General features: G+C 41.0%; 2 protein-coding genes across 5 annotated transcripts; one reads left to right on the forward strand and one right to left on the reverse strand.

Moving 5' to 3' along the window:
• The first annotated feature begins 2327 nt into the window (after window positions 1-2327).
• Window positions 2328-11311, forward strand: rapsn (receptor-associated protein of the synapse, 43kD). Of its 3 annotated transcripts, none has more exons than XR_009795457.1 (8): window positions 2328-2890; window positions 3316-3654; window positions 6783-6941; window positions 8988-9086; window positions 9199-9321; window positions 10133-10211; window positions 10318-10473; window positions 10544-11311. XR_009795457.1 is itself a non-coding variant. In XM_061823022.1 (8 exons), exons 1-8 carry the CDS (start codon window positions 2666-2668, stop codon window positions 10614-10616), a joined length of 1272 nt encoding a protein of 423 aa, XP_061679006.1. In that variant the 5' UTR covers window positions 2328-2665; the 3' UTR covers window positions 10617-11311. The 3 variants fall into 3 exon arrangements, 2 of the variants coding, with proteins under 2 accessions (XP_061679006.1, XP_061679005.1); XM_061823022.1 differs by having other exon boundaries at window positions 10133-10186; window positions 10274-10473; XM_061823021.1 differs by having other exon boundaries at window positions 10133-10473.
• Window positions 11312-12126: 815 nt separating this feature from the next.
• Window positions 12127-20264, reverse strand: ighmbp2 (immunoglobulin mu DNA binding protein 2). Of its 2 annotated transcripts, XM_061823019.1 has the most exons (16): window positions 20064-20264; window positions 19780-19858; window positions 19337-19506; window positions 19063-19258; window positions 18870-18967; window positions 18034-18197; window positions 17726-17926; window positions 16949-17096; window positions 16686-16860; window positions 16406-16588; window positions 16191-16309; window positions 15767-15861; window positions 14487-14610; window positions 13554-14375; window positions 13287-13486; window positions 12127-12473 (listed from the first exon to the last, which is right to left on the reverse strand). In XM_061823019.1, exons 2-16 carry the CDS (start codon window positions 19854-19856, stop codon window positions 12276-12278), a joined length of 2970 nt encoding a protein of 989 aa, XP_061679003.1. In that variant the 5' UTR covers window positions 19857-19858; window positions 20064-20264; the 3' UTR covers window positions 12127-12275. The 2 variants fall into 2 exon arrangements, with proteins under 2 accessions (XP_061679003.1, XP_061679004.1); XM_061823020.1 differs by lacking the exons at window positions 19063-19258; window positions 19337-19506; window positions 19780-19858; window positions 20064-20264 and having other exon boundaries at window positions 18800-18923.
• Window positions 20265-21406: the final 1142 nt, after the last annotated feature.

Below are 21406 nucleotides of genomic sequence, written 5' to 3' on the forward strand. Positions count from 1 at the left end.
ATCATTTGTGGTAGCATGAGGTGTGCTGTGGGAAATTAGAACATTTTATGTAATTCCTCAAAATAAAGAAATAATGTAGATTTGTTGATCTATTTTTGCCAGTGAGGCATAGCTACAATCAGAACAAATAACTCCTCTTCTATCGGATGGGAGGAAGTACATAACCTAATTAATGTATCAACATTTTGTGCCGTTTTTGTTTGTTGGCGTGTCAGCTGCCTGAGGTCTTTTGCTCTGGTTCTTTTTGTTAGTCTTAGAAACAGTTGTTAGCTAATGAGGGATGGGAATTTATTTCAGGAGGTGGGTATTACGCCAAAGTTTCAGCATAGCTCCTGAAGCTCCAGCAAACAGGTCAGCACGAAGCTGTCTGGGGTCCCACAACACAGCAAATGACTGGCACCTTGTCGGTCACACTGTCTATGATTGGTTATATTACTATACAAGTTTAAAGCCCAAGTGTCATCCCTATAAACATTCTAAAATAGATATTGAAATGAAAAATACATATAACATTATTCACTTCAATGTCCATACAAAAAAATGAGCGAAGAGCACGTCATCCATGTGCAAAGTTGCTGAAGTGTCATTCGACATCCAAGTGGTCGCCATATTGGCTGCATTTACTGTCCATGACATCACCCCGAACATTCACCATTAAAAACACGCTGCGGCGCCTATTATGGGACATGCCCCTTCAGAGATGGAAGCTCTTTTCGAAGAAGAGAAGGTCTTACAACCGAATGAAGTTACTGGGGCAATATTACCCTGTTATTTTGAGTCATATTTAGATGATATGTGGATCACTTTTAACTAACAACAAACTCCCAGACAGTATGTATGAGCCAGCCCGGCCAAAGCCGTGCTCGTCTGCAACGCATGGCTTTGGGGGCGGCTCGTCCGCCTACCTACTATGGGACATGGAAACTCTTTTCAAAGAAGAGAACATCTCACAATCGAGTGGTGACTGGGGCAATATTACCCTATTGTTTCGAGCCATATTTAGATGATATGCGGATCACGGGCAAACCGCATGCGTCCAAATCACCTCCCCATCCGATCCACCTCTGCGCGGCTTAGATGAGCCACCCCGGCCGAAGCCGTGATCGGCGGACACGGCGCCGACGGGTACATCTACACATTTAGCACCTCTGATTTACGGACACGGATCTTTTGTTACGTTCTGAAAGGATTACGTCCCCTCCCCCTCCAACTATTGTTTTTTTTAGTAGCTCTATACACACCTACCTGTCATTTGGAACCCACAAAGCTCTCGCCCTTTGCACCCGTGCAATTCATTTTTCACAACGAACCAGGTCACTTGGAAACTTATGAAGGGTAAATCCATTCTCCCGAGTGTTCGAGCAATATCCAGCAATGCAACGAGCCGGCATTTTGGCTAACACGAACGAACAAAGAGCTACCTTCCCGCATGTAAAACTAATAGCAATTAATGAGTCCGTTTCAGTGCACTCCTGCCCTGTACGTCACTTCCTGGTTCTTCTCGAAAACAAATCCCTCGAGAGGATTTTCATGGCGGGAGTTACAAAAATCCATACATGTCAAAATCATGTTTTGTGGTGAAAACACCGTTTTTTTCATGAATAACATACTAAAAAATCATGCATTTCATGACAATGGTCATTTAAACAACAATGACAAAAAGTGATTTGGAATGTACTGCAAACTAACGTCTGTTTAGTCGCATAAATTTAATGGGAGACGAGATGGACTTTGCAAAGTAAGAGGCATCCTTGGTGGACAAAAAGAGAACTGAAAGCGAGAACGCTACTACAGAGAGGCCATGACTTTGATCCCATTGATGTGCTGCAGGGGTCTGTGCAGCTGAAACCCAAGCTCGGTTACATGTCAGACTTTGGGAACTATTCTAAGCGTCAGTTGCTGACGCTGAGATGAGTGGTGGGGGTTTCTGGGAGCACATATGCTCCTCCATAAGGACTCCCGAATGAAGAGGCTGTGATTGCTGTCTCACGTGCGGGCTCCGGTGACCCGGGGAAATGAAACTTGCACCTCAACAAATTATCCAAAATGGTGGTCGGATATACTTGGTTCGGTTCGCGCTCATAAGGCAAGTGATGTTAGATGACTGGATTAGATGGGCTTTTAATCTGAAGGTGGATCGCTAAGAGCTCTTGTGACCTTGGAGCTGCTTGCTGAGGACAGAGCAGAATTCCTGAGGGGACACATGGTTTAGAGTGACAAGGCCATCTGCTGTAGCGCCAGCACTACGAGGGAAGGTGGAGGGGGTTGGACAGAGAGGTGCTGAGAATTCCTTCTGCTTGGGTGTGGAGGGAGGAGATATTCTGGGATCTCACGGCTAGCACTCAGCTAGGAAACGTGTTTCTTTGGAGTTTTTCAGGGAGAACTTTTAAACGCTTCATGCTGAGGGGAGATTATTGCAGAGTTAAATGGGGAAGATATTTGCCCGGCCCTCGGCTTTACCGCGAAGCCGCTGGTGATAATGGTCTCGACTTCGTTGGATCCAGTTTCCTTTTCGTCCCAGCTCAGCCGGAGTTGAGAGAACTGGATGTGTTAGGCCTTCTGGCACGAGCGTCTCGGGGGATCATCTTCAGAGGATCTTCAGTGTTTTTAGCATGGCGGAGATCTGTTTTCTTTCTGCCCTGCTGAAGTTCCTTGGCCTAAACAAATGAATATTTTTATGAGGCACCTCAGTACAGAGATGGGCCAGGACCAAACCAAGCAACAGATAGAGAAAGGACTGAGGTTGTACCAGTCCAATCAGACTGACAAAGCTCTGCACGTGTGGACAAAGGTTTTGGAGAAAACCTCAGATCCGGGAGGGAAGTTTCGGGTTTTGGGATGCTTGATCACAGCTCACTCGGAAATGGGAAAATATAAAGATATGCTCAAGGTAAGACCACCAACACCACTTTGGATTCGTTAAAGATTGACAGCTGTGCTTAAAGCATTTTGGATGTACGCTAAAGCTAATTGACATTTATTTACACAGTTTTATGCAAACAGCAATCTGCACGTACGGCATCATTCCAAGATTGCATGCCTTCAAATATTAACAGTGTGTCATCTGGACAACTGTGCACTAATTGTGCATTTCCACGATGCGCAGGATGTTTTTAAATGATACGAGATCAAAGGTTATACCTTCTTAGCACCAGCTCCATGTGTGGCTTGCACTCAATGCAGAGTAAATAAGTGTCCTGCAATCCGAGAGTCGGTGTGGGGTGTCCTGTTGACATAATCAGCCTTACTCAAGCGCCGAACTGGAGAATCAAGTGTTGTCGATGTTAGCGTCGTCGTATTACACATTCTCCGCAGTACGCCTTGGATCAAATCGACACAGCCAGAGAAATGGAGGACCCGGATTACCTGACCGAGGGTTACCTGAACTTGGCGCGCAGCAACGAGAAGCTGTGCGACTTCCACAAAACGGTCTCGTACTGTAAGACCTGCTTAAACATGCAGGGCACCACGGTCAGCCTGCAGCTCAATGGTCAGGTATGTCTCAGCATGGGCAATGCGTTCCTGGGCCTCAGCCTCTTCCAGCAAGCTCTGGAGAGCTACGAGAAGGCCCTGCGCTACGCACACAACAACGACGACAAGATGCTGGAGTGCAGAGTCTGCTGCAGCCTGGGAAACATTTATATCCATCTGAAGGTAACGCAAATGACAAGTCACACTTGCGTCAGACAAACAGTCAAGGTTGAAGATGAACCGTAAGATCAAAGGTCATTCACTTACCTTTTGACATCTTCTAAGATTTATGATAAATAAAAAGCACCATTCAGTTTCTGTTCTCGAAGTCTCTGTTGAATTCCCATATTCAGTGAAGAAAATAGGTATTTGAACACCCTGCTATATTGCAAGTTGTCCCACTTAGTAATCAGGGAGGGGTCTAAAATCATTGTAGGTGCATGTCCACTATGAGAGAGATAATCTAAAAAGAAAAATCCAGAAATCACAATATATGATTTTTTAACGATTTATTTGTGTGATACAGCTCCAAATAAGTATTTGAACACCTGAGAAAACCAATGTTAATATTTGGTACAGTAGCCTTTGTTTGCCATTCCAGAGGTCAAATGTTTCCTGTAGTTGTTCACCAGGTTTGCACACACTGCAGGAGGCATTTTGGCCCACGCCTCCACACAGATCTTCTCTACATCAGACGAGTTTCTGGGCTGTCGCTGAGAAACACGGAGTTTCAGCTCCCTCCAATAATTTTCTATTGGGTTTAGGTCTGGAGACTGGCAAGGCCACGCCAGAACCTTGATATGCTTCTTACGGAGACACTCCTTGGTTTTCCTGGCAGTGTGCTTTGGCTCATTGTCATGTTGAAAGACCCAGCCACGACCCATTTTCAATACTCTGACTGAGGGAAAGAGCTTGTTCCCCAAAATCTCACAATACATGGCCATCATCATCCTCTCCTTAAAACAGTGCAGTCGTCCTGTCCCATGTGCAGAAAAACTCCCCCAAAGCATGATGCTACCACCACCATGCTTCACACTAGGGATGGTGTTTTTGGGACGGAACTCATCATTCGTCTTCCTCCAAACACGGTTTGTGGAATTATGACCAAAAAGTTCCATTTTGGTCTCATCTGACCACAAACCTTTCTCCCATGACTTCTCTGTATCATCCAAATGGTCATTGGCAAACTTAAGACGGGCCTTGACATTTGCTGGTTTAAGCAGGGGAACCTTCCATCCCATGCATGATTTCAAATCATGACATCCTAGTATATTACCAACAGTCACCTTAGAAACGGTGGTCCCAGCTCTTTTCAGCTCATTGAACAAGTCCTGTCATGTAGCCCTGGCCTGATTTCTCACCTTTCTAAGGATTGTTGACACCCTACGAGGTGATATCTTGCATGGGGTCCCACTCCGATTGAGATTGATCATCATGTTTAGCTTCTTCCATTTTCTAATGATTGCTCCAACAGTGGACCTTTTTTCACCAAGCTGCTTGGCAATTTCTCCGGAGCCCTTTCCAGCCGTGTGGAGTTGTACAACTTTGTCTCTGGTGTCTTTGGACAGCTCTTTGGTCTTGGCCATGTTCCAAGTTTGAGTCTTACTGATTGTATGGGGTGGACAGGTGTCTTTGTGGAGCTAACGACCTCACACAGGTGCATCTGATTCAGGATAATACATGGAGTGGAGGTGGACTTCTAAAGGCGGACCAACACGTCTTTGAGGGTCAGAATTCTAGCTGATAGACAGGTGTTGAAATACTTATTTGTAGCTAACACAAATATATTGTTAACAAAAATCATACATTGTGATTTCTGAATTTTTCATTTTAGATTATCTCTCTCACAGTGAAAATGCACCTACAATGAAAATTTCAGAGCCCTCCATGATTTCTAAGTGGGAGAATTTGCAATATAGCAGGGTGTTCAAATACTTATTTTCTTCACCATACCAATGGAAGACTTTTGTCAATTTATTTTAAATAGGATTTTAACATTCTCTATAATATTTGAAGTTTAAAAATTTAAAAACAGACAAAGTATAATGTGTGTGTTTTGTGTCAGCAATGAAATAATCAGCATTCTTCACAATCACACAACGTTAAAAATAAGTGAATACAATAATGAAAGGAACAACAATGGAACACTATACCGGACATGACGACGTGCATGTTCACGATGGCTAGAAGTGTTTGTGGGTCTGGCAACTTCACAAGGTTCAAACTGAATACCATTTAGTGTTACGGCAACACTCCATTACGAGTGAGGTATGTATCTGGGGTAACAAGATAGTAGTTCAGTGCGACTGTGAAGTCACAATCACAACAATGACAAAAAAGTAATCTTTTTAAAATGGGAAAAAAGTAATCTTTTTAAAATTTGATTTCAAAACCTTTTTCTACATTGTGATTTTTAAAAAAATATTTTTGTATTGTGGAAGGTGACGTTTTATCTGTTTTGTTTTTTACTTCCTTTGTCGAGCGTGTTCATATTATTTATTTAATTTTCCCCCAATATTTATTATCATTAATTTTCTTCCTGAACACAAGTCATCTGACAGGATGCCGAGAAGCGGTCAAGCTTTTGGAATTGATGCAAGGGGGAAAAAAAAAATCAAAGAAAAAACAAAATGTCCACGCCATGAAACGCTCCACCTAATGTTAACGGTTCAGTTATGTGCACTTTGCTTGGTGTATGACTATAGAGGTTCTACTGCATAAGTCTTGGAAATTTACCAAAAATCACTTTTGTTCTTTTTCCAGTGAGCAATACCTGTGATCCAATTTTGTTCTTTTAGTATCACGTTTTTTATTTGTTTGTTTTATTAATGTAATAAGAGTGCATACCGCCCTCAATTTGGCTACATCCATTGTTTTTTTTTTTTTTTTTAAATAGTGCCCATTGACATTGGGTGCCACGTGTGACTTGATTGTGCAATCACCAGGTCCACTGATGTGTATTTGTGGAGCATGATAACACCGTGGAGCATCTACACAAACATGACCAACTGTTAGCTCATGCAGTAGTGGGCATTGTTAGTCATGAAAACCTGCTATGGGGTGTGGGAGGGTGGAGGGGGGGGCATGATGGCGTACCCTTGACATCAGAGATTTGTATGAGTAATCCCGTAGCTTCCCATGGAGGATTGGTTACAATGGCATTGTGACCATGTGGCATGCAAAGAATGCACTCACGTGTTGGTTTAGTCATACAGCCCCCCAATAAAACTGTACAGTTTCAGCTTCTTTATTTGGACACTGCCGTATTTTGATTTTGACTTGTCCCGTTCATTCAAAATGTCTGCCCACAGGACTACGAAAAAGCCCTGTTCTTCCCCTGCAAAGCAGCCGAACTTGTCAACGACTACGGCAAAGGTTGGAGCCTCAAGTATCGAGCTATGAGCCAGTACCACATGTCGGTGGCCTACAGGAAACTGGAGCGTCTGCCGGACGCCATGGAGTGCTGTGAGGTAATAACAACGACACTCAAAAATACAATTCTGATAAAAGTGCAAGTATTCATTTATCTCCTTCACTTAAAGTGAATGCAGGGATTTGTTTCTCAGTAAATAATACGTGTGAAGATAATTGCTGAAATTGTCCAAAGACTATGTCCTAACTATGTAGCATTTAATTGTAGAGGTGCAGCTTTAAACTTGGCGGTAAAAGTTTAAACCTTTTTTTTTTTTGTGATGTGGCAAGAACTGCCATGTGACACACCTTGTCGTTTCCCCACAACTCACTATAAAAAAAAAATTGAGCACCTTAATTCGCATTAATAGCTATCCGGTGCAAATGGGGTGTGCAGTTAGCTATGGCTACACGCTGAAAATACATGTTCCCCTTGGATGGCCCCCTGGCACGGCCGCATAAGAGCACCTTGTTTTTGGTAATGTCATGGTGAGAAATGTGGAAGCCCAACGAAGGAAGGAAAGGAAGGTCAAGATCCAGGGCCCACATTTTAAACAATTTGAAGTATTTATTTGTTTATCTTTACATAATTTGGATTACCAGATCATAAAACCCACTCAATCAGGAGTTTGAAAAAATTTGAATACTGTGCAGAAATCATCCTAAAGGCATAAATGTTTTAAACCGAGTGTCACACACTAATCCTCCACTAAACTCAAAGTAATTGTTCAGCTTTCCTCAGGTGTCATTAAATTGCTTCACTTTGGTTTAATTGTCTCAGTTGGGTTCAAAGTAGGAAAGACTGAAGACTTGACAACTGTCCAGAAGACCATCATTGATGCCCTCCATCGGATGGGGGAGTCACAAAAACTTCTAGCAAAGGAGCCTGCTGGTTAACAGGGTGCTTTGTTTGAGCATAGCGATGGAAATTGGAGTAGAAGGACAAAATGTGTCAGGAGAAGATTCACATATCATTTGAAAGTACCAGATTTTTTTTTTTGATTCGTGACCCAAATGTTACTTTTTTTTGTACAAAATTTCAGAAGTGTGATTTCTTCACAACATTAACTTTTTAAAATTTCTGATTTCAAGGGTTTTATGAGCTGGTAGCCCAAATGATCTAAAAACAAATGCATACTTGAAATTGTTTAAATTGCAGAGCCTGAATCCATGATAGTTTAACTTTTTAAACAGAATTATGAAAATTAAAAAACTTTTTCCATGATAAAATTTTCTGGAATAGGTCTGTTGGAGTTATGTGTAGGCATAAGAAATACGCTAACTGAAGTAGCATCATTTTATGTGACTAACAGTTGACAGTCGAGTAGGGTGCCGTTTCAGCGCTATTGGCAATAGCAGGGACAATGACTTGTTTATTCATTATTTTTAACCCTCATTTTATGTAGTATATATGTTTTTTTCATCCTTCAAATTCACCAGGATTGTTAACACGATTCTAGAGAGTTTAAGAAGAGCAATCAAGTATTTGTACTTCTTACTTCCTACTCCTGTCTATAATTTATGGACAGGATGTTCCAAGTGAGATCTTTGATGTCGGTCTGATGTCAAAGCTGTAGATACTGTAGACTCTTGGTTGGCGACAGGTGCGCGGACCAGTTGTTCTGTTCTCGCAGTAGACATCGACCAAAATATGGCACTGGTTTTCAGTGTTAATGAAGAGAGGGCCTTTCGTCTCCGCTCTCTGTTCTAATTATGCGCCGTGGGAGGGGAGGAAGGGAAGCTGCAGGCGATAAATCGATGTCATTGACTTGGCGTGCAAAAGTCTTGTGATAAAATACCAGGAAGCTCCACAGATTTTTTATAGTTTACACATCCAGTCATATTTAGAATAGCAGCTCACAGGAGGGTGCTCGAAGGTTAGCTCAGTAACATCTCACACTCCCCGTGAGATTGATTTGAAAACATAACTTGAGGTAGCCGTGTAAAATCTCTAAAATCGTGAAGCACCCTGAACTGATCAGCAGTCAGTCGCAGGGCAGATAACATCATTCTCATAGCATATTATTGTGCCAATTGATTTGTTTACATACTTTGCCATTTTTAGTTAGCAACCAAGCTTAGTCGCCAACGTTTCCCTTTACCAGGAATCAATGAAAATTGCTCTGCAGCACGGTGACCGTCCTCTGCAGGCTCTGTGCTTGCTGAACTTTGCAGACATACACCGCTATAGACGTGACTTTGATGTAAGTAACTATCATTTGTGTTCCCTGATTTTGTTGTACTGTGCCTGACATATGAACTGATTGAAAAATTGTAACACATGCACTTAACTGCGTTTTTTTTAAACCTTTTCAGAAAGCATTCCCTCGTTACGAGTCGGCATTGGGTATCATGACTGAGGTTGGGAATCGACTTGGACAAGCCCACGTGCACCTGGCAGTAGCAAAGTGTTGGCTTCTGATGAAGGAATATGTTAAGGTGCCCAAAATAGAACATCAATTCAGTAGTTAAAGACCAGTCTTTTAGAAAATTTCACAGAAGCCAAATACATATTATATTTGCTCACCAGACAACACCAGATACACCTACACAAACTGATGATATCCAGAATGAATAGTTAATGACTTTATTGAATGATTATATATTTAGAAAGTATCCATTCATCAGTCCCTCAATTACTATCCTACTTTTGTGACTAAATCCTATACTGGCCGTGGATCTGGCTGGCCCTGGGCAGATGGACATAGAGCAAGACTGAAATCTGAGTGGACAAGAAAAAAAAAAAAATCCAACAAGCAATAAAAATGCTCTGAAATGAATACTATTGGAAATAAATCTAAATTTCATGGAACAAATATTAGAACTTATGTTGTTAAAGGGGAAATCCAGTGGATTGCATTAACAATGTATCCAATAGGTCATGTAATATGTACTCTATTTTGATCAGCGCTGAGCATAAATGGTGTCCCATGTAATCGAGCCTTTATTGCGGCACGCAACACGTCACATCCGCCCACGTAGGTCATGTGACTCGCGAAAATGGCAGCGGCCCTGACAATTTGTAATTGTCGCAAAAAATCTTCTCAAAATACTATTAAATGAGAGAGGATTTAACATCACATTGTCAAGATAGAGTACATATTACATGACCTATTGGATACATTGTTACTTGCAAACCAGTGGATTTGCCCTTTAAGTGTTGCTCAGTGCTTCTAACGTTTAGGCCAGCAGAGAAAGCCTCAATGTGTATTGTACCAAAGCAACTGACCATGCCGCATTTATTCTCAAGGCTCTGGATTCCTTAGAGCGAGCACAGGCCCTGGCAGATGGAATGGGAAACAAGGTTCGAGATGTTCTTCAGACATATGGTAAAACCATCCACAGTGGTCTACATGTTCCACTGATGACCTTGTTGTGTTTGTGGACAAAGCTGTGCACAATGAAGGTCCATTGTCTGAGGGAAGGCATCTACAGGAGTCAGGGCAGACAGGAAGAGCTGCGTGAGCAGGTGGTGAAGTTCCTGCAGTGCGTGGAGGAGTTGGAGCTCTACTGCGGCATGTGTGGGGAGTCCATCGGGGACAGGGACCAAAAGCTGCAGGCCTTGCCCTGTTCCCACATTTTCCACCTCAAGTGGGTGCCGATTCATTGTCCCGTCATTCCTTTAGAGCACTTTTGAGTATAATGGGTTTCATTCTTTCAGGTGTTTGCAGACAAATGGGACAAAAGGCTGTCCCAAGTGTTTCAAAAACTCCATGAAGCCAGGGTTCGTGTGATTCGGCCACGTTTACACGGGGGTGATCTCTAAACAGAGCATTAATGCCTCACATGCTGCCGAACGGTCTTAAGAGAAGCAGGCAGCCTCGGGGAAGAGATGATCATTGACGAGGGTCTAACTCATGGTCCTCTACTGAGGGATGCTGAACGGAAGAGGGCCTCGCATTCTGAGGACTCAGTCATCTCTGCTGACATCAGTTTGGAATTGACTGAAGAGGACGATGGAGGTCAAGCTGCCACTTGCCACCTTTCAATACAGGCTGGAGTATTTGGCATTTGGTTGCAGAGTGTGAGGAAGTAGCGAAGAATGTGCACACATAACTGAACTCATGCCAGTCTTTGCATTGGTAGTGTACAAGAAAGATGAGGATTTCTTGCTCTTATTTACACTTTACGCATATTGTTTTTACGTCCACTTCTGAATTCAACTCATGACTTTTTTTTAAATTCTTGTACATCCTGTAATGTAAAAGTTTTGAGTTGGGGAGGTGTTTTGAAAAACAGAACGAGACTCATGTCTTCATAAAACGTACACGCAGCTGTTTTCTCATTCACTGAGATTAAGGAACCGTATCAACGCACATTGTGTTCTTCATTGAAATTCCTTCTTCTGTCCACATCTGACATCAGTAGTGAAGGACAGATGGCTTAACAGGAAAACTGGTGGTTGCTTAAATGTAGCCTTTCGTAAATATGAATTAATTGGTCATTTGAAAAAAAAAAAAAAAGATAAATATTGGTGAGCTTTAGTAGAATTTAGAAATCTGCATGTCAGACATTGCATGTATTATTGACTAAAGAATGCCAAGCAACGACACAGAATCAAAATCTAGTTGTGCATTCACTTAAGCATACAGTATAATCAAACTATTTAGCAAAAAAAGTGACATTTTTCACATAATAGAAACCCTTCTGTACAATGGATTCTGCAAACTACAACCAAAATAATCACCAGGGTTAAATACCTCCTGCATTGGCAAAACTGAGAATTATCTTTGTAAAGGCAGAATATTTGCAACAGCTCATTAAATTGCACTGGTGTACCTAATTTTGTGGCCAGTGATTGTCTACTTAATGACTGAAAGGTTAACTTCAACACTGACTTAACATTTAAAAGTGTAGCATGATCACATTTCACAGGGGAAAAAAATATTTTTGAACACTGTCTCACTTTGAGTATTGCAGATAAAACCAAAACAGATGAGTTTTCCTCAGTGCAAACAATGGAGGTATACGTGAGTCCATTGCTTGACATCATTAAGAATTATCTACCTCAACTCCGACTTCTGTTAAACATGGTTCAAACATCCAGAATATATGATGAATTTTGGTGTCTTATAGCTTTGCAGAATGGGAGTTTCCATTTTCAGCAGAACATTGAACATAAGGCTATAAGGTGAAAATTAACAGTGTTAAGGTAAGACTTTTATAGTAGTAACATTTGAAGTTGTCCCTGTGAGAAACCAGCTTAGCTTCGTCTTTGCGACGCAATGTGCTTGCATCCATGAGTTGTCTCCCTCTCTGTTCCATTTTGTTTTCTCATGTTGGATGAATGAATACCCAATTGTCTCATGTATTGTATTATGTTTATAAAATAAAGAATGAAAAAAAAAAAAAAACATTTTGGGCAGAAGTGACACCACTTTATTAAATTATTGTTAACCATCCTTGTCTTTGTTTTTTGTTTTCCTCTGTGTTGCCATATCTTTAAGTTTAGAGTCCAGTTTTCTGTGTAGATAAGCTTTCTTGTTGGGGTCCATGGATTTTTCTTTCGTCCCGCTACCGGCGTAAAGAATTCCCTCCTTGCTTATTCTCATTCGAGCCTGAATCTTTGCTTGCTCTCCACAGCCATGAACCTAATATGATAAAATGACAAAAATTTAAAGCCTGAACAAGTGCCAGTGAAGTTAAAACAATTCAATTGCAACAAAAGTATTGGGAGATCTCTCCTACCAAAAAAAAAAAAGTTTGAGTTTATCTCCCTTTACCAATTTTATGTATTTATGCATGCAATTTTGTTATAAAAGAAAAAGCCCTCCCCCCTTTCTTTCCGACGTTATTAAAGGGATGGTGGGATGGGTTGGTAAAGTAGAACTTGATGGCTCTGATCTCAAATCCTATCAAACACCGCGATGAAATAGAACCAGGAAAATTGCGTGTGAGGTCATACAGTGGATATAAAATGTCACACAGACACACGCCACTGTTTAAATGCCAATATTTTTGTTAACTTAAAAAAAAAAAGACGCCAAAATAAATTTTAAAAATCTTCTGGGAAAAAAATAAATACATGAAGGGATGTAGAAATACCAGACGTGGTTGCACAAGTGTGCACACACACAACTCGGATGTAGCTGCAATTCGACTTAATCAAATTCATGCTAAATGGAAGTCAGAATACATTGCCACCATTTTAAAGGGCCTCAAATTAAACCCGAACAAAGTTCAACGAAAGACACCACTAAATAATGCTTCCACCACAGTGTTTCGCCGTTAGTATAGGGTCATTTGTTGATGAGCAGTGTGGTGTTTGTACTAAACATGCCTTTTGGAATCTTAGTGTCATGGGACCATAGCAAAATATTCCAAACACGCATAAACCATGCACCTTATTTTAAGATTACATACGCAGTCTACTTGTCTAGGTTCTAGTCTTCGTGCTGCCATACCTCTGGTATGTGGTGACTGAGACAATATTGCCTTTTGCAGAAAAGACAAAGCTGTCCAAGAGTTACCACGGAGGCTTTACACTTGATAAAACTGCATACACTGTCTGCCTTCACCACGGCACTGATGAGGGCGTCAAAGTCGTCGCCTGGAGAAGAGGATGCCGCGATGTCGCATGCACTTGCTTTTGTTCGCTTCTTTCCTATAAGAGGAAAACAAAGTTTGCCCAGGTTTGGAGAGCTACAAATACTGATGTTTACACTGCTAACCTTTAATGGCTGTGGACTTCTTTGTAACAACCAAAATGGTCTGCTGCTTCTTTTGTTCAGCCTTTTCTCCCCTTTTCTGTTGTTCCCTCTTCATTCGCTCCAAATGTAATTTTTTAAGATCTAATGGAGGTTGACTTGATTCTTTTGAGGATGGTTGAGGAATGTCCTGTTCTTGATAAACTGCAGCTCCCTCACGTTTGTCGCTTTCCTGCTCCTTTTCCTCAGTCTCTTGTTCTGTTGGCTGATCTGGTTTTGAACTCAGATGCTTGGAGACGGTGATATACCTGTCTTTCCCCTCGCCTTTACTCAGGTGCGCAAGGCCCAGCTCTTCAGCGATCTGGTGCACCAACAAGCGGTCATGAGAGTTGAATGACGGTGGAAAATCTAGTTCACTCTGACTGAGGTTCTTCAGAAAGTTTTCCACCATCTCTCTGATTTCACTTTGTCGGTTCTTCATCTTTTCCTCCTCAGCGAGCTCCGACAAACATGGCTTTAGAGTTTTGTCGTGTTTTTTACTATTTTTTGTGTTACTTCCATTTGTTTTCTTCTGAACCGCTTTTATTTTCTTTCCCTCAACATTTTGTGAGGTCAAATTGCAAGGCTTTGTGTCTTTGTGGTCACGACTGTAATTCTGTGGGACAATGTCTTGTAGGTACTCAAATGCTGTCCGTACCTCCCCACATTCGGTGACATGATGGATCAGAGTCTTAAGGAAAGCATGATTTTGAACAGTCTGGGTGTCACACACGATGGCGACGTGACGTCTCGCACGTGTCACAGCCACGTTTATCCTTCTGTCCTCCGCCAGAAATCCGACTTCACCTGCATTTAAGAAGCACAAAAATTGTCAAATTCATTTTATTTAAATTTTTTGGTGCCAGATTGATATGTTGCTATGCCAAAAAAAAAAAAAACACTAAACTGAAATCATACCTTTTCTATTGGAGCGGACTAAAGACAAAACCACAGCGTCTTTCTCTCTGCCTTGAAAGCCATCCACTGACTTGATTTCCAGATCTGGATGCCTTGCAGAAAGTTTCTGACGCAAAAGGTCAACCTTAAGAGAGGTACAGAAATTAAAGCCATTCAGCTGTTATCTGTCTTTAGAAGTAACTTCACTGACGTCAATATTAACTTCACTTGCACAAACTAATATGACCCAAGAGTAGCATTAAAAATTCAAACTTCAAAGATAAAATATTTGGGAGGATCAAACATTGGTTCGAAATTAACACTCTCCAGGCACCAAATGCAAGTAAAATTGTTCACTTCATGACACTATTTTATCTTGTACCTCCAAAAATACAAATGACTTCAAACTAGTGTAATGTTTTATATACATCCTGCACTGTAGATTGAAGTGTTGTATTTTTCCATTTGTATTTTATATTATTAGTATCATATTAGGGTTCTTGTTTTAATTAATGACTAAGAAATGTTCACAACGGTTAATAAAATGTTGATCTCTCTAGATTCTTTAGTTTTCAGTATAGATGCTTTACAACTTGCTTTAAAAAAATAGTGAAGTAAGGCCAGATGATATGAAAAAAATAAATTGTGATTCATTTTTGTGAGATCACGGAGCCCGACAACAAACGTTTTACAGTACAAGCTGAAACATTCAAAAATTCTGATTTGTGAATCAGCACAGCAGTTTACTCAGGAAAATCCAAAATTTTTGAAACCAAATTAAATGAGAAAGTCTGTTGGAACTTCCAAGCTGCTAGAAATCCTTTAAAAGTGTTCAATGCTGAAAAACTAGAACAGAAGAAACATGCCAGGGAGTTTACTCCTAAAGAGGCTGCGGCACGACTGCCGGTGTCAGAAAAAGAAAATCAATGGCTGACCTTATGAATGTTAAAAATGTATATATTTTACTTCTGTTTAATGTTGCTGTAACTTCTTTCAGTTTGCATCCAAAATAATACCATATTATAGAAATATTTGTAAAATTAGGCCTGCACACACATACGTATTGCATGTACCATTATTGCGATTATTCAATTTTTTTTATATATACACATTAAAAACCTTCACAAGATGATTTTATATTTTAGTGTGCTTGGCTGGTGGAATTTTTCATCTACCAGCCAACTCAGCTGGTGAGTCTAAAAACCCCTGACACACAATGTGTCACTAAACAATTGGAAGAAATTTAAAAAGACAAAACTCTTGTGATAGTTCAGATGCAGCTTCCCATTTGAATGACTTACTTGCAAATTGTACGGCGCAATAACAGCTATGTCTTTGGCATTCACCCCAGCCTCAGTCAAGGCTTTAATGTGCAGAGCTACGATGTCCACCTCACCTATGAAACAGAAGACATGCTGTTAAAAGCTCACAACAACCTTAGTTGTTGTCCTTCATCCATTCATTTTAAACCCAGCATATACAGTTCAGGTTTGTGGGTGATCATGAGCCTTTCCCAGCTGACTAGGGTCAAAAAGCGGAATACACGCTGGTGTGGTAGCCAGTCAAAATTGGGGCACATACAAAACAGGCAACAATTCACACTCAAATTCACGTCGTCACTGAAGAGGAACAAAATCCACATTGTCTGCACTGAAATCAGGTAAATATAATACATCACGACCCAAGTACCAAATATTTTTTCTTCAGGAAAGAAAAAATTCTAACCTTGGTTGCCTTTGGATTGCTCTTCTGCGATCTCCATTTCTGTCAGACCGCAGCCAGATGTATCGATGAGAAGAAGAGCTGTCCTGGTTTCTTCGACACAGGTGACCCCAGGCAGATCTCTGTGTGACATTCATTTGAATACAGCACATATCTAAAACACTTTTTTCACAATTAAATTTAGCTTATTATTTATTTTTTACTGAAATGATTCTCACTTCAACAAGTGTGATTCCACTGAGCTGTGTGCCGTCAGTCTTCCTTGGTACATCTCTTTGGACGCCCAGTCCATGATGGCACTGTTCATGCGGTACTGGACTGTGAGCATTCGCACAACTGAGTCTCCGTACATCTGGATGAGTCTCTCCATTAGACTAAGAGACAAGCCTTTTGAAGCTGCCCTGAACAAACCATGCAAGAACAATGTGGATTGTGTCAAGAATGAAAATGAAAACTTATGATGGAACAAATGTCCAATATGGGAAGAAAATTGTTTACGTGTGTGATTTAATGGTAGGCGGTAACTGCTTGTAGTCTCCGGACAGAATGCACTTGCGTGCTCGGAGCAGGCTAATCCAGCAGCTGCTCTCCAGTGACTGAGCGCACTCATCAATCACCACCCAATCAAAATGCTCCGCTGGCAGGAATTTTAGAGGCCCGTCGTCACATGCACCTGCAGACGCGGACAACTGGCTTCTGATCATTGACACAACTACACCCAGATGACATTTGCTATCTCGCTCCTAGACGCTGTTACTGACCTGTATTGGTTGATAGGACAACATCGGCGCTTTTAAGAATCTGGGTGATGGCCGTTGCTTCCCTGGTTTTCAGCTCTTTTCTTAGTTCGCCTAGTTCCCTCCTGTAGTTCACGCGGTCTCCTTTTTCATTTTTCTTTTTTATTCCCAGCTGGCAGGATTACACATACAGTACAGGGGCACCGTTCCTTGAGTTTAATTTAAGTGATCAAACTAATGATGCTTATTATTTGCGGACCAAATCAATTTTCCCCACTGAAATGAAGTATAATGCTATGATTTTGTTTTTCATACAAGAAAAACAACACTATATTGTGTGAATACAGGAGACAATGTCAAGAAATAAACTAAATTTATAACGTGGAATTCCTGTATGTCGGGAGAGATTGAAAGTCACAACTGCAGCGTTTTCTGTGTGCCTTTAACAAACGGAGCCTGGTAAGTGACATCTCGGGCTGAAATCGAGTTTTGGTCAACTAGAGCTCTCTATAAGTGTTCTCATGTTGTGTCAAGTACAGTATGTTTTTTTTTTTGTATGTGCTGTTCAATAAACATCTGTAACTGCATCGATTCCTGTGGTTCTCCTGTTTTTTCCCCGACTTTGAGTTACAGTGTATCTGAAGCCTGCATGTTCTAATTTTGGCTCACAACACAGCAAATTGAAAAAAAAAACAAATCAAGATTAGAAAAACAACCCACCAACAGCTCATAAACTCCAAAAACTCACCGAACAACCACCACAGTTTTACGCCAAAAAGTTATCAGTGCAGACATACTTACAAAAGCTTTGTCAATTTCTCTGCGTATGTCAGTGATGATGTTGGTACTGTCACTGTTAGCGAGGATGGCATCCAGTGAATGCTTTTGTATAGACTCCAGCACTCTGGCTGGGTGACCAAGCCTCAGAATTTTGGCCTTACACCGGGCTAATCTCTCAACCAAATTATCCACCGCCACATTTGACGGGGCACAGCACAAGACCTGCACAAAAAGGATAAAAGTTATATGCTTTTAACAGTTGCAACCAGTAGATAGCCTTGTTCATACAATTTGAGGCATCCTAAATTTTTTTTTTTTTTTTTTTGCACCTTTTGGCCTTGTTTGATAGCTTGAAGAATGATCTCCACTACAGTGGTGGTTTTCCCAGTGCCTGGAGGACCATGAATCACTGCTAGTTCTCTCTGAGATAGAGCAAAAGTCACTGCTTCTTTCTGAGAATCATCCAGGTTGGAGTTAAAGAATTTGACGTCCTCTAATAGAAAACAACAAAGCAAAAAGATTTCTCTCAAAAAACCAATCTGAGATATAAACCCACGTGACAATAAAACATCTGTATGACAAATTTTGCCTTTTAGTTCCTTTAACTACTAGTGCCAAAACATTTGAATAAAAACTTTTGCTCTTATGCCGCGCAGTTCTAAACCACTACCAAAATCCATTGTATATATAAAAAAAAAAGATATAGATATGTATTGTTACATACTGCATGTACTTTTCTGACAGCCCCAATCAAAAGTGATAATTAATGATTTTCTCTTTGCTGCAGATCCTCTCAAGGTCAGTCAGGTTAAATGGGCAGCCTCCGGCTGGGCAACTCGGGAACGTTCAAAGGGTGTCCCTTAAGCCAGAACTTTGTTATCTTGGCTATATGCATTGGATCGTTGTTGTGCTGGCATATTATTTGTTAATTCTGAACAGGGTCACATTTTAAAAGAATGCATACATTAACATCTGAGATGTTTATTTTCCCTTTCCCTTCAAAAAATATTTTTTATTCAATTGAGTTGTACAGGTATAGGTCACATTAACTGAGCAAAGTTTTTAAATGACTTTTAGCATCACAAAAAAACCTACCATTGGAACAGGGTGGACTTGACCTTCTATATCCACCATGCATACAGTACATCAGTAAGACATCACTCACGTGGCTGAGAATGAGAAGAAGGTTTGGCTTCTCCAAAGAGAACACTGATCAGATTTGCAGATGGTCCATTTTTGTATCCATTCAACACATGTAAAGCCCTGCCAACACAAAGGAATAATTACAAATAAAATGCTCACAAGACACAACGAAACAGTTGACAATGTAAACTGTACATTGAAGAGGCGCTTGTTACCTTTTCATTCGATTATAAGTCACGTCATTTGCCAACTTTAAGAGGCTGTATAAAGCCTCCGTATCAAAACTGAGCCCATCGTTTGAATTGTCAAAAGCCACACTTATTGAGGCCTGGCTGACTCGTGTCACAATGCCGGTGCTGATCTGAGATGTCCCACTGAATTCACCGGAGTCATATAACCCAACTATATCCCCTGAGGTAAAAGGTACAACATGAAGTTAACCAGAGTTGCAAATACATAGGTGAAATGCCATTTTTTCCTGCATCTTACCAGGTCCAAAGCTATTGCTGGGAAGAGATGAGAATCCAAGATGCTTTCTTGGCTCTAGGACTATTACTGTTCGACCATAGAGGCCAGTGGACTGGCTTCCTATGTGAAGTTTAAGCAGGCACACTCCTTTGTTTTGAAGCTCTTTGTGTGAAATATTCTCTTTCCACACCCTAAGGGCAGAAAACAAAAGCTATAAAAAGATTTCAAAGTACAGGGATTGTATAATTTGATAAGAAAACAGCGGATACAATTTATTTGTATAGCACATTTCATACATAACTTAAATCAATGTGCTTTACATGATTTAAAGCTTTTAAATACAAAGACAAAAAAATGTTAGAAAAATTGCAATTGCAATTAAAAAGTACAGTTAATAGGGGAAGTCTAAGATCCAGATATTTTAATTCATAGACTGTTATGGACTTTAAGTTCTCTTCACAAACCTGGTTTCCTCTATTTCAGCTTCCCTCTCTTCTTGCAGAAGCTCCAATGTCGTAGAAACAAAATTTTCAACTGCCATCACTCACGAAGGAAAAAAAAATAAAAACAAAAAAAGGATCTATAAATTTATACCGGAGGAGTAAGTGGGCTAAAACGATAGCGTGAAAACATTTATGGTCACTTTCATTTAAAAGACCCACCATACTTTACAATGTTGACGAATTAGCTTACCGACTGGGCAAATACCAACAGCAACATTACGTATGCGATTAAAACATTCACTCACCTACTGTAGTTAATGGTAAGAGTCAGTGACATAATTTAAAAGAAAGCGACGAAAATAAACACTGCATACTTCCAGACTTCACCCATTAAAGTATTTGTTTTTGTCCAACATTATAGCTGGTTGTCAGCTTGTAGCATTGTAGCACGTGAAACTTCCGGTCCAAATCTGTGGAGCTTCCTGTCGCGTCACACACACACGCCAAACTGCTGTTGACCATTTGAGCACTCGCGGTAGAAAGATTACCAGTACTGCATTTTGTATAACGTTACAGTGCATTTTATCTGGGTCAGTTTTATAGTATCATGGAGGTTCTCAAATGTGGGAGTACGGTCAGTGGCACCTCTTGTACCACAAACCTGAGATTCGGATTCAGTTTGAATGTTTTCCCCCCTCTCCTTGTGTGTGGGTTTTCTCTGGGAACTCTCGCTTCTTCCCACATTACAAAAACAAGCTTCTTGGGTTAATTCATGAATACATTGCTCATAGACCCGTGTGAATGGTTGTCTGTGGCACTGGTATTGGGCACCTTACGTCTCCAAAATAATTATTTTTCAGGAAAAAAAAACCTGCATATTTCTTGTAGGGTTAAGATAATCGTCAACGAGATAGCCATTTTCAACATTTTTGTCAGACTCGATAATTTATAAAAAAAAAAAAAAAAACATACCCGTGTAGGGGCTGACTGATAGTCTTCTTCTTCTTTTCCTTTCGGCTTGTCCCGTTAGGGGTCGCCACAGCGTGTCATCTTTTGCCATCTTAGCCTATCTCCTGCATCTTCCTCTCTAACCCCAACTGCCCTCATGTCTTCCCTCACCACATCCATAAACCTTCTCTTTGGTCTTCCTCTCGCTCTTTTGCCTGGGAGCGCCATCCTCAGCATCCTTCTACCAATATACTCACTCTCTCGCCTCTGAACATGTCCAAACCATCGAAGTCTGCTCTCTCGAATCTTGTCTCCAAAACATCCAGCTTTGGCCGTCCCTCGAATGAGCTCATTTCTAATCCTATCCAACCTGGTCACTCCGAGCGAGAACCTCAACATCTTCATTTCTGCCACCTCCAGTTCTGCTTCCTGTTGTTTCTTCAGTGCCACCGTCTCTAATCCGTACATCATGGCCGGCCTCACCACTGTTTTGTAAACTTTGCCCTTCATCCTAGCAGACACTCTTCTGTCACATAACACACCAGACACCTTTCGCCAGCTGTTCCAACCTGCTTGGACCCGTTTCTTCACTTCCTGACCACACTCTCCATTGCTCTGTATTGTTGACCCCAAGTATTTGAAGTCGTCCACCCTCGCTATCTCTTCTCCCTGTAGCCTCACTCTTCCCCCTCTACTTTTC

The sequence above is a fragment of the Syngnathoides biaculeatus genome, chromosome 6, assembly GCF_019802595.1.
Source record: "Syngnathoides biaculeatus isolate LvHL_M chromosome 6, ASM1980259v1, whole genome shotgun sequence".
NCBI classification, from domain to species: Eukaryota; Metazoa; Chordata; class Actinopteri; order Syngnathiformes; family Syngnathidae; genus Syngnathoides; species Syngnathoides biaculeatus.

Coding starts and splice junctions, on each gene's coding strand:
- rapsn (XM_061823021.1), top strand. CDS start 2,666: ATGAATATTTTTATGAGGCACCTCAGTACAGAGATGGGCCAGGACCAA. Junction 2,891..3,315: donor AATATAAAGATATGCTCAAG/GTAAGACCACCA, acceptor CATTCTCCGCAG/TACGCCTTGGATCAAATCGA. Junction 10,474..10,543: donor TCCCACATTTTCCACCTCAA/GTGGGTGCCGAT, acceptor TCATTCTTTCAG/GTGTTTGCAGACAAATGGGA.
- ighmbp2 (XM_061823019.1), bottom strand. CDS start 19,856: ATGGCAGTTGAAAATTTTGTTTCTACGACATTGGAGCTTCTGCAAGAA. Junction 19,259..19,336: donor CAGCAATAGCTTTGGACCTG/GTAAGATGCAGG, acceptor CTTTTACCTCAG/GGGATATAGTTGGGTTATAT. Junction 16,310..16,405: donor GTGGAATCACACTTGTTGAA/GTGAGAATCATT, acceptor AATGTCACACAG/AGATCTGCCTGGGGTCACCT.